Source organism: Clupea harengus, chromosome 1 (assembly GCF_900700415.2).
Source record: "Clupea harengus chromosome 1, Ch_v2.0.2, whole genome shotgun sequence".
Taxonomy (NCBI): Eukaryota; Metazoa; Chordata; class Actinopteri; order Clupeiformes; family Clupeidae; genus Clupea; species Clupea harengus.
This window is the reverse complement of record NC_045152.1, coordinates 26,012,587-26,024,690: the sequence shown is the minus strand read 5'-3', so window position 1 is coordinate 26,024,690 and position 12,104 is coordinate 26,012,587. Positions and strand designations below refer to the sequence as shown.

The following is a 12,104-nucleotide window of genomic DNA, read 5'->3' as shown; positions in this document are numbered from 1 at the left end:
TTCTTTGAATTCAATTTCTCAAGTAAGACAGTCTTCTACTGAAATAAAATACAGAAATTACATCCAAATATAGAATCGTGCTTATTTTATCCCAAATATACCATATAAGCCAACAAATGTCACCTTCCAAACCTGCTCCAGTCTCTCCTCCACAATCACTGTTTTCTTGCTGCCATTCCAACAGTACAGAATAAGTATCTAATGTGAGGTCATAATCGTTGTATTAATCTCATTCCATTCCATTCCTTTTGTTGTCTGGTCTGGCTCAACCTAAAGCCATTCTAGACTGGGAGAGTGCTTTTCTTTATGCACTGCCTGTTTACAAAACTGAGGGTGATTAAAACATCTTTAAAAGTTCTTCATAAATTGGTACAATGTGCTTTGGATGATGGGAAAGAGTGTTCCAGATATTTATAGTTGTATAAGATATAGATAATGTTTATTGTTTTTATGACACTGATTTTATGTGGCTGTTGTAAATTATAGTGGACGCTTCTGTGGGTATAAATGCCATGGAGGGTCCCAAGACCTCTCCAACAAAGAACAGCCAACACACATATGCACAGGTAAGTTGTGAAACCAGTGTCCGAAGATAAACCTGTTTTTGTTGCATATCCTTTAGTTTAGCAAATTAGTTGTTAAATCTAACCAATACCTTTTGTGCCAGATTTGGAGAGGTTTATGAAACTTTTATCATGTTTGTGCTTCTGTGGTGCATGTAGACCTGAGGGCAGTATGAGTGTATGCGTGAGCCTACTGAAACCATACACTAATATGATTAATGGTTTTGCTATTCCAAATTTACACAGAGAATATTAGAAAGGAAAGAGTATGACACGGAAACACCGAAACCTAGGGCTGTACCTTAGATAGGTGAATAAAAGCCCAGTATTTGTTGATAGATTAAATCTGCTGTATTGTTTGTTCCTCTTGTATCATCACATGAGCTGTGCTCAATGCTGAATGCTCCCACTGAATAAATACTGTTATCTGTGAGTTTTAACCAGTGCTGTTTAGGTAGGGTATCTGGCTGTGGTTTCAATCTGACCCAGTGAATTAGAACTGTTCAGGGGAAGTTTGAGAGCAGTTTTGACAAAAGAGGTAAGCCATTGTAGGGGCATTTCACTGACCATGTGCCTAGCTTCAGGACTCACGCCTGACTCCAGCAGGATGACAGCGAAAGATGAAGAGGAGCCCAGGATTTCCTCCTCGCCACCCATCCCCAATCAGTCCACATTTGCAGGGCGCAGGCTACGCCTGTCCAGCTGGGCCAGCTCTGCTGCGCCAGCCACCCGGGACCCGGCCTGTAACTGGAGCTGCCTGCTGTCAGGGCTGGTGTCTCTCAACATCCTCCTGCTGGGCTGCGCCATGGTCAGTGCCAGCGTCTTCAACACGGTGAGCATCACCACCACCCACCTGCAGGTCTACCTCATCACCATCATGATCCTTAGCTCCTGCTGGATGGTCTACTACATCATCTACATCGCCCGTGGGGATCATGCTGTGCTGTACAAGGATGGCCATGCTGGCCCCATCTGGCTCAGGGGTAAGACCGACCGACAGACAGACAGACAGACAGACAGACAGACAGACAGACAGACAGACAGACAGACAGACAGACAGACAGATAGTACAGAGACAGCACTGTAGCTGGATTTAAGATTTACTTTCAAATGTAACTTTCTCTGGTTTAGAGAACACAAAACTTTCACATCATAATCTACTTTAATGAGGAAAACAAAGCACCCCTAATTTAAGGACTCCTAACTCGAATTTAAAACAAAATGTGTACTAACAGTAACAATATGAAAGTCACTTAGATACAGTCATGAAGTTGAAATGAGGTAAATTAGTTGAATTCGGACCAGAGATTAATCATAGCACCTCTGATCCCTTCTGATCTCTTTTGTTTCCTGCAGGGGGGCTTATTCTTTTTGGCTTATGCAGTATGATCATGGACATCTTTAAGATTGCCTACTATGTGGGCTATCTACATTGTGACTCAGCTGTTAAGGTTGTCTTCCCCATCATTCAGGCTATATTCATTTTTGTACAGGTAAGTCATCCAGTGTTTTTAATTAACTAAAGCAGCAATTGGTCTTTTGACCAAATGAAAAAATGATTTAAATATGATTAATTTATATTGCTGCACCACGTGTGAATTGTGTATTTATGAAAGTAGTCCAATTTTACTGTTCAATGTGAACCTGTTTTTCTGACTACTGCATTGTGTTGGCCAGGTACAGTAAAAAAGTAAATATTATGATTGTTGCACCAATGCAATAAAGCTTAATAAGTTTACAATGTTGACATTGATTATTCAATACTGTAAAATAGTGCATATTAACCTGAGGCAGGCGTTACAGTCAGTCAGTATTCACCGGTTTTTGCCTGGTGAAATGTATTAAAAGAATGATGAATCAAAAACTAGCCGGTCAAAATCTCCGTCAATAATTGATAGGTGAAAATTCACCCTAGTTACAAGGCACTTGATTTATATATTCTTAAGTCATTAACTGTGCTTGGAAATTATCTCCATCAATAATGCTCATACAAAACAGAAAAGGTATTATAGATACTGGTAGTATGGCATTTATCACTGAACATTAGAAACAATGTATTGTGCAATATGGTAGTAAAACTGAAATTGTATTGGGTCTGAAGCATTGAAACATTTTTTTTTTTTATGTTTTGGCATGAGTTACAAAATGTAAGAATGCATTAAATTTAGATATACTCTTTTAACAATGCATCACCATAACTTTCTTTTAGACATACTTCCTTTGGCTCCATGCCAAGGACTGCGTTCAGCTCCAGAGAAACATAAGCCGGTAGGTCTGCTATCATCACTCAACCCACGTCATGGTGATACAAGGAGGGGCATTTCAGGGACTTTACAGGGGTGTTTGGCCTTTAAGATTTCATTTAGAATTATGGAAAGGACTGCTTCCTTTACCAGAATGAAACCCTATCAAACACATTGAATTCTGTTCACTCTCTTTGCATGGCACGAGATAGAATGTGCCTATCTGTGTGCCTACTTTGATAAAAGTGCTGTAAAGCACACATTGCAGCTAAACAGCACAAAGCACACATTGTGCTCAGGGAAAATAACAAAAAAAAGAATAGCTGCATGGTCTCAGTCCTTACATTATATTATAAAACACCTGTTTATACAATTAGTGTAAATTCCTTGTAATTTTTTTGTACCTAATTTTGGGACAACGTAGAAGAAACAAGTCAGGAAAATATTGATCATGGGATAAAACTAGCTAGCTAACAACCAAAAACAGTTAGACTAGCAAGCACCAACAGTACCATAGTTGGCACTGATCAGACATGTTGTGGTGACATATTTGATGTCATGCTTTAAAACGACTCACACTCACACATTTCTGTGGGGTGTGATGACATGACAACACTAAATAGTGAGACACGCAGGCGGCTAATAGGAAGGACACGTGTTTATCAAAAATAATCTGTCTGTCTGTCTGTCTACCTCACTGTAGTTGTGGCCTGATGCTGACCTTTTCCACAAATCTGATGCTGTGGATGACAGCAGTGACTGAAGAGTCTCTGCACCAGACAGTGATTCCCACATCAAATACCAGCAGAATGTCTCGCAGCGATGCAATGCGAGGTGAGCACATGTGAAACTTGGCTACTTTAGCCATCTCACAGTTCCACAAGTTCCAGTTTTTAGTTAAACAACTTGAATTCAAGTTCAGTTCAACAAGTTCAGTTCAACACGTTCAACATGAACAACAATTGATCAGGTCTTATAAGAACTAATGTGCATTGCTATAGAATAACCAAACTTCCAGGTTCTCATGGAATTTGAAATTTGTGACTGACGATGAAATTACTTTCAAGGGCAAGGCGTAATGAAAGAGACCTTTCCCTCTTTATGAATGAACAATTCGAATCTAAACAAGAGCTTATTTCCAGTCACATTAGAAATGGGCAGAATGGGCAGTGTTATATAATGTATGCCATGTGTGAACATTTTTGGAATTTCGCAAACACACTCACTTGGGGAAGTATTCAAGTGTTTTATTTGTCACATACAACGAATGTAGTGAAATGTAAAAGGGTCTACGCTCCACACTGTGCGAAAATAAAATAAAATAAATATTTCACTCATATGTACTGTATCTCATTTCTTTCCTTCTGCAGTGAGCTCAAAAGACCAGTGTGAGTGCAGCCACTCCGCCTGCGGCATCTTTGAACAGGCCTCCAATTACCTGTACCCCTTCAACATCGAGTACAGCCTGTTCGCCTCGGCCATGACCTACGTCATGTGGAAAAACGTGGGTCGCCTGGTGGATGAGCACCACCACCACCACCTGCTGCGTTTCCACTTGCGTGACGTGCTGCTGGGCCCCATCAACGGCCTGCTGGTGCTGGTGGCCGGCCTGGTCACCTTCATCGTCTACAAGGTGGACGTGCAGGAACAGGACGAGGCCAAGAGGGAGGAGGCGCTGCGTATGCATTACATCATGAACACGGTGGCCTACGCTATGATGTCGGCCTCCACCCTGGCCGGCTGGGTCCTCTACGGGCTGGAACAGCGGGAGCACGTCTCGGGGAAGAACCCCACGCGCAGTCTGGACGTGGGGCTGCTGCTGGGAGCGTCCATGGGCCAGTTCTCCATCTGCTACTTCACCATCGTGGCGGTGGTGGCGACGGGGACGCAGGGCGAGCTGGACGTGCTCAACCTGGTGAGCGCCGTGCTGGCGGTGATTCAGCTGTGCCTGCAGAACGGCTTCATCATCGAGGGGCTGCACCGGCAACCGTACGCGCCCATGCCCTCGCAGGTGTTCGCTAACGCGCTCGCCGCGCGCTGTCACAGCGACAGCACACTCATGGTGTCAAAGGTTGGCACTGTCGTGACGAGTGATGTTTCACAGACGCACACACTTCCACACTATAGTCCTGCACGTCTGAACTGGAAGAGACGGGGACTGAAGGAGATCTGTGCCTTTTTGATGCTTTGCAACATCACTGTAAGTCCCCATACTACACATATGTACACAAACAGCTAAACTTGTATCCTTCAATAATATAACGTTACATAATTACAATTGTAATAATGACATTGCTTATTTCTTCTGTCCACAGTTATGGATCATGCCAGCGTTTGGTGCCCGGCCACAGTTTGAAAACCGTCATGGGCACGATTTCTACGACGTGTATATGTGGGTAGCTGTGGTGAATATTGGCCTGCCATTTGGCATCTTCTACCGTATGCACTCGGTGGCGGGACTGTTTGAGCTCTACGTCATCTCCTGATCTCCGTCATCTCCTACCCTCACTCCAAGGGCAACCTCTCCAGCATTCAAATAAATGTGGAACAGGACATTACCCCACCATGAAATTCAGAATGGGTGTAAAATGTTTTCTTAAAATTGTATCTTATCTCATATTCCTGCTCTAATCCTCAAAGAGCTGCTGTTTCCATACCATTCATTTTCAATTGGCCGTCTGGTAACGGCTGGCTAGGGGTCTGTAGAATAGATATTATTTTATTTGTTTGTGTACATGAACATAGATGTAGATGGGTGACTTGCCAGACCAGAGTAGGGTGTGTTTGTCTGCCTGGAATGTGTAAAAAATAAATAACTTCTTTTTGTTTTAATTAGTATTGTAACACTCTGTGCTCCTGAGCTCAAGCAACGGAGTTTCATTCCTCACAGACATACACACTTCAATAATTGGCTGACCAATTTAAAGCACTGATCCTTTGATCAAGAGAATGTATATGTATGTACTGTATGTAATCAGACTTTTCTTCAGCCAGAGATGGGTATGCCTCATTGTTAAAAGTATTTAACTTTGTGTTGTCATGGATATGTTGAGTGTACACAATTGTGCAAGCGGTTATATTGATGTTGAGTATGAGTTTGTGTGAGGACAGCCCTTTATCTATCACCATGTTACTTCTTCCTCTTTTTTCCCCCAACTAGTAATCAAATTTCAAATTTCGTTTAGTTTCGTTTGTGTCAGTGTGTATTTGTGTGTGAAAAGTAGCTGTATAACCCCTCCTCCCCAAAATAGTCATAGTAAATTGTTTCTAAACGAGACTCCTCTGTGAATTCTTAGTATGGTTGTGGAAGACGATCACAAAATAAAAACACAGTGACATCTCTCACATCTTTAAGGAATAATTTATGATATATTTGTATATATTCAGACAAAAATACTACTTTAAACTTCAAACACAGTATTTACAGTAGGTCATATTAGTCAAATAATAATGCAGACAAAATGGGTCTTGACAGTGCAATTGCCAGTGTTAAATATCAAGCTCTTTAAAAAGAGTTCACGCTGTGTGTTTGCTGAACACACTATGAGATCACAAGCGCATGGTCCTCATTGGTTTTCTTTTTGCTGAATGCACAGTACACGGAGAGGGTGAACAGCACCCAGTTCTGACTGAACAGCCTTTATCCATAGGGAGCTTCAAGTCAGAGCTGGGTTACCTTACTTTAAAGCAGGCAGGTTCTAGATGTACTATCATCCAAAACATTCAAAAGCTGCCAGGAGGATCGACAGCACATCATCAAGTCGAGAAGTGTGCACTCAGTGTTAGTGTTAGCAGTAGGTGAATGTGGAAAGCCTGCAAGCCTACTGAAGCATATGGAGCATCCTCACAGATCTACTTCAGCATTGGGTTGGTACTTTTAAACACGGACAAGAGCAAGCTCACAGCCCATAATAATCACAAAAGATGCTGAGACACTGCCAAGCTGCCAGCCTCAAGGCAAATCTCTGTCTCATAGACACACACACGCAGACACACAAACGCACGCATAAACTCTGTTATCGTAACATATCTGTTATCTTAAAAATCCTTATTTGGTAAACAATACAAACAGTTAATTTCGAGTTACATAAAAAGTGTGTGTTGCACCGAATTCAGGAAAGGGAGATGGGATTCCTGTAACAGAATCGCTGCCATCTGCTGGCCAAGTATTGGCTGAGAATCTGGTGTGCCAAAGGCCAACAGAGGACAGAGAGCTGCAAGTAGGAGAAGGGGTGGGGGGTATAGGGTTAGGAAATCAGAGGCGTACAGAGCTATTACAAAGCACAAGGGGGGGGCCAAAATGGATGACTTAACATGAGGGTACACTGAGAGCGAGAGAAGGCTGGGTTGGTATAGAATAGGCAGGGAGAGAGAGGGAGAGAAGAGTGTAAGATGCAACACACTGAGGTTTAGGCGATAAGAGGGAGGGTCATGCTAGGGCCGCCATTCCTCTGGTCGTGGACAGACAGCTGGTCTTCTCCCACCCTACATCCTCTGGATCTCAAAGAGACGCACGTCTGTGTCATACCAAATCGGAGGATCCACATTGCTGAGGGAGAAAAACAAGTGGGATTATTAGGACATTGGCAAAGCCAACACCTAAACCCAGTCATCCACACACACACTGTGAAACACAGGACAACTTAACATTTAGCTCCACTTAGCTTTACAAAACACCAAGACAAACAGTCATACCGGAGGTACACCACGCCCCACATATACGTGCGGAACCACATGGCAGTGCCGGCGTTGGCCTGGTACTTGCGGATGAGGATGGGGTGTGGCACGGGCAGCAGGCCCACCAGAGTGCCATGTTGCAAGAACTTTAGGATCTCCGACTCGTCCGTCAAGCCCCTGCGCCAGTCAACAAACACATCCACAGTTACCGACACGGCCAGTTATCAAACCTCTACTTTAACAGACCAAACAGAAAATGGAGTCTAACACACGGTCCTGTTTAACTGCGAGAGTAAGGAACTAACAACCCCAAACGCCATGGATTTGACACCTATGGATAACAATGTCTGCTAAATTAAACTGGTTCTGTGGTTTACACTCCAAGCTTCATCAGATGTACAGTGAGCACTGTAGGGGCAGCGTGTCCTTACTTGTCAATGCAGATCTTCTCCACCTGTGGAACGAGCACCTGCAGCAGGCGCATGATGGTCTGCAGTGGGAGCTTCGCCTTCCAGGACAGAGCCTGAGGACCGACACACATAGTGAGCAAACCCACAAACGTGCAGGACTAGCCAGAGACACTATTCACCAGGAACTCCACGTGGCTTTGCACGGCTGTAAATGCGCCTACCCATTCAGGTGTCGGGTTCCAGTAAGAAACGGATGAGGTGCTGGACAGTCGACGCCTCTCCATCTCTGCTTCCGTGTAAAAAACATCCTGCCCCGGAAACAGACGCGCAGTCACTTACACACGTCACAGCGAAACGGTAAAGCTCACCAAAATGCCTGACTGTATCTGCTTAGAACAAATACGTCTACTACTGAAATCACTATCCTCACACTCCTAACACAATCCTTTCTGTGTGTGTATCCCACCTCATTGTCTCGCCCTGAGTTGGACTCTGTGTCGCTGGCACCTGCGCTGGCACTGGGGTCCGGTTCCGTCGTCTTAGGAGGAGAGTCCATGCGTGACACTGTTACCATCGTGCCATCTTCTGACACCTGGGATTTCTCTGTGAGTTTGTCAATAGCTACAGGAGAAACAGGTTAGGGTCAGTGCTTTACGAGAATTAATGTCATAACGACACATGAAAAACACTTGTGCACACCCTCACTATCTTATAAAATAATGCATTAATGATAGTAACAAACAATATGTGGGATAGTACTATACTAATATGATACTTAGGTTATTTGCAAAGATGACTGTGTGCAAAGATTGTATGATAGCATTTTATATTCTCATATGACTGCACATAAGTAAACTGTAAGGTAAATGAAACTGAAAAAGGTAAAAGCAGTTTGGTCTAGGTGATGGGTTGAAAAGCCTGGAAGAGATGGATCATGATTATGTGTGAAGGTGATGTGTTGGGCTTCGGTGGGTACAGCACCTGGGATGGCCACCAGGCTGGCCTTCAGTGTGCCTGGCTCTGCGGGGACGGCCGGGGTGGAGCCTTCCATGGATACCGTCTCCTGAGAGCTAGTCCGGGAGATGCCGTCCGGCGCCTTCTTCTTCTTCTGAAGGGCCTTGTGGATGGTGGCAGTATCTGTGGGCAGGTTGGCCAGCTGGTGGAACACACTGCGCTTGCGGATAATGGCGTACACTAAGTTACAATTACCTGAGAGAAAAACAAGAGGTAGGACAAGAGGTAGGGCAAGAAAAAGTCTTCTATAAAAGAGCCGTGAGACAAGCATAAAATTCAGTCATTAAAAATGTTTTTTTTTTTTTTATAAAGGGAGGACATCACAAAACCAATACAATTGTGATTGACTCAAATTGACTCAAAACAATGGGATGTCTACATCAAGCAAAAATACATTACACAAGGGTAATCAAATGTAAATACGTCAATATGTAGGCATGACTGTGTGTGTGTGTGTGTGTGTGTGTCTATGATTGTACACTCAACCAATTATGGTAAAAATATATGACGGTCATATGCAAGTTAGATAAAAATTAGACTTGATAACAGACCTGTACTTTGATTCCTGACCTGAATTCAATAGGTGGGTAATACTGAATGCTACTGTATAATCCCCTTGATATCACCTGTTCCAACATTTGGAATAGTTTTACACTCCCAAAGACATTTCATTACAATGACCCAGCTGATAATAATGCTTTACCATCAAACTGGTACTGAATGATGTTGTTGAACGCCTCAAGCAGGAAGAACACCAGGTGGTGGTTCTGGTTGGCGGAGAAGAGGTACCACTGGGTAGAGAAGGCCTCCAATAGATGGAGAAGCTTATTGGCGGCCACCATGGACAGACTCTTCAGATAGGGGGAAACTGCATGCAAGAGGAGAAAGCATATGAACAAGGCCTATAAGAAAATCAGGTTAGTGTTCCCTAATAGATAGACGCATTATCAGATAGACGCATTTTCAAATAATCTGAAATGTATTCAATTAAAAAACACTGAGGGCCCCATTTACTAACAGGATTGCGCCCATTTCAGGCGTAAAATAGCGGGTAAAGACATAAAACCCTATTTCCAAAGGAGGCGCACCTGAGTAAAAGCGCAGATTACCGCTGCTAGGAAGTGGGTGTGGGAAAGTGGGTGTTCGTCGCAAAAAGATGGGAGGAGATGCGTAAAGTGCGCCTAATTATGTATTAGTAACGAAACAAGAGGTGTTTTAGCATGACATATCAGCTGCTAAATGAAAACTATGTGCCTGCGAGAAATTTGAAAAATGTTTATATTTGATATATCATTTAATATAGAATTACAAACTGTCCCACCAGCTAGCTGTTCGGGAAAAGTTCGGCCACGTCTTACCCAGAATCGCCGTTCATTGTATGGTTTAAACGGTATTTCATAGTTCAAGCACACCGAGTACAGTGCACACCTTCTACGTAGGAGTAACGCGTATCTATTCAGGAAAAGTACTTGTACTCGAAGTACATTAACTAAACTACCGGTAAGTAAATTGTAGAGACAGAACAGCATATTCATTTCACCTTCCATGTTTATTTTGACGTTATAGCCTCTCAAGCGCAAGCTACCCCCAGTGCCATGGCAACCTACAACTACAGTTTTCAAATGTATCTGCCTAGGGCAGCGTTTTTGAAAAGCATGGTTTTCAGTGTTGGAATACGCCGTTTTAAAGTAAGGGGTGTCGTGTATTCCTACCAGACTATTTAACGGGATGCTATGGAGCAGTTAACCTGGATATTAACTATCCTAGCTATCTCTAGCTTAGAGACCCATCTTAACAGTTTGCAGTTGCCTGTGTGTGATTAACTCATGTTAATATGTGTGAATATGAACTTTCTTGTGAACATAAACTCGTTAATATGAAGCTGCACAGGCACCCTGAGGGGTAACCATAGCAACCCAGAAACTCAATGTTCGCTGAAAAGTTTAATTTCCCCAAATCAGCTCACCAATAAAAGACAGTCTTGAATTCAAAGTGATCACAACTTTGAATGTGGATGGAAGGGCTAAACGGAGAAATATTTATGAGTTTCTATATTTACCTGGGTTAGTTTGCTGTAACCTCGTGAACCAAAAGCTCTAATTCTAATTTTAGCTCATCATCCACGGTGGAACACGCAGGCTCTTTCTTCCCTATTTTCGCGGAGCGCTAAATAACACTAATGGGCGGTGTTAGGCGCAGATGACGCGACGAGGGTTCTTGTTTGATGAATAAGATGCAAAATACCGTGTGTTATTTGCGGTTTGGCAAAGGCGCAGATTAAGCTGCGGTCGCAATGTTAGTAAATGAGGCCCTGAGTGAAGACATGAATTACTAATCCTATCCATTCATTAGTCGGAATCAGTAATCCCTAACTCTACCCTGGTCAGTGGCAACTCACCATTCACTACAATAGTGAGCAGGCAGTCGAAGAGTGGCTGTAGGCGTTGGTGGCCACTAGTGATGATCTTGTGAAAAACCTAAGAACGGACAAAATGTTCCAAAGAGTAAGCAAAGTGAAAGGGGTTTAGGTGGGATGTGGGACTGTGAGCTAAAGTCAGACACCGGGAAAGAGACACATGTAGATTCAGGTAAACATTTATTAGACTGCGCCATTACTGGCAAAATTCACTTCTAACAGAAACATTGGGACTATGCCAAATAAAAGCATTGCTTAGGGTACTACTGCACTAATGCCTTACGGTGATGAGCAGGTCTGCATGTGTTCCTGTGAACACGGGAATGTCCATGGTGACATGCAGAGAGTAGGGCTTGTTCAGGCGCACACCAAAGTTCCTCTCCCCACTCAGCAGCAGCAGAATGAACACCCCAATGTGCATCAGGCCCACTCGAGCTACAGCACGACACACGAAACAATACCATTAGTCGGATTAAAGTGGAGTTATCGTTACATAATCTCTCATTCCAATACACACACAAACACATAGACACGCACACACACACACACACACAAAGACGCAAACGCACACACAAACCCACATTGGTCTGCCCTGGCATCATTCAGGTAGTACAGAATAGGCACCAGGATGTCCAGCACATCACTGCTCTTCAGGACAAAGTACAAGAATTTCTGAGGATACAAAAAGAGACAAATATTAGTGTGTGTGTGCGTGTGTGCGTGCGTTAGTGTGTGTGTGCGTGCGTTAGTGTGTGTGCTTGTTTTATAGACTTTATCTTGA

At 43.3% G+C, this 12,104-nt stretch overlaps 2 protein-coding genes across 5 annotated transcripts in view; one reads left to right on the top strand and one right to left on the bottom strand.

Annotated features, from left to right (window-relative positions):
• The first annotated feature begins 491 nt into the window (after window positions 1–491).
• Window positions 492–6,083, top strand: otop2 (otopetrin 2). 2 transcript variants are annotated; one of them, XM_042708423.1, is made up of 7 exons: window positions 492–566; window positions 1,142–1,546; window positions 1,920–2,056; window positions 2,773–2,831; window positions 3,510–3,640; window positions 4,177–5,006; window positions 5,122–6,083. In XM_042708423.1, exons 2-7 carry the CDS (start codon window positions 1,171–1,173, stop codon window positions 5,290–5,292), a joined length of 1,704 nt encoding a protein of 567 aa, XP_042564357.1. In that variant the 5' UTR covers window positions 492–566; window positions 1,142–1,170; the 3' UTR covers window positions 5,293–6,083. The 2 variants fall into 2 exon arrangements, with proteins under 2 accessions (XP_042564357.1, XP_012681889.2); XM_012826435.3 differs by lacking the exon at window positions 492–566 and having other exon boundaries at window positions 985–1,546.
• A 68-nt stretch (window positions 6,084–6,151) lies between these two features.
• Window positions 6,152–12,104, bottom strand: part of hid1a (HID1 domain containing a) — a 12,769-nt gene continuing 6,816 nt past the window's right edge. For all 3 annotated transcript variants that reach the window (XM_031573514.1, XM_042708418.1, XM_031573521.2), the window contains 10 exons: window positions 11,905–11,995; window positions 11,607–11,758; window positions 11,306–11,384; window positions 9,611–9,775; window positions 8,875–9,102; window positions 8,360–8,514; window positions 8,115–8,201; window positions 7,915–8,006; window positions 7,502–7,660; window positions 6,152–7,355 (listed from right to left, as the gene is read on the bottom strand). In XM_031573514.1, the coding sequence (XP_031429374.1) occupies window positions 7,292–7,355; window positions 7,502–7,660; window positions 7,915–8,006; window positions 8,115–8,201; window positions 8,360–8,514; window positions 8,875–9,102; window positions 9,611–9,775; window positions 11,306–11,384; window positions 11,607–11,758; window positions 11,905–11,995 (1,272 nt within the window). In that variant the 3' untranslated portion in view covers window positions 6,152–7,291. The remainder of the gene's footprint in view (window positions 7,356–7,501; window positions 7,661–7,914; window positions 8,007–8,114; window positions 8,202–8,359; window positions 8,515–8,874; window positions 9,103–9,610; window positions 9,776–11,305; window positions 11,385–11,606; window positions 11,759–11,904; window positions 11,996–12,104) is intronic.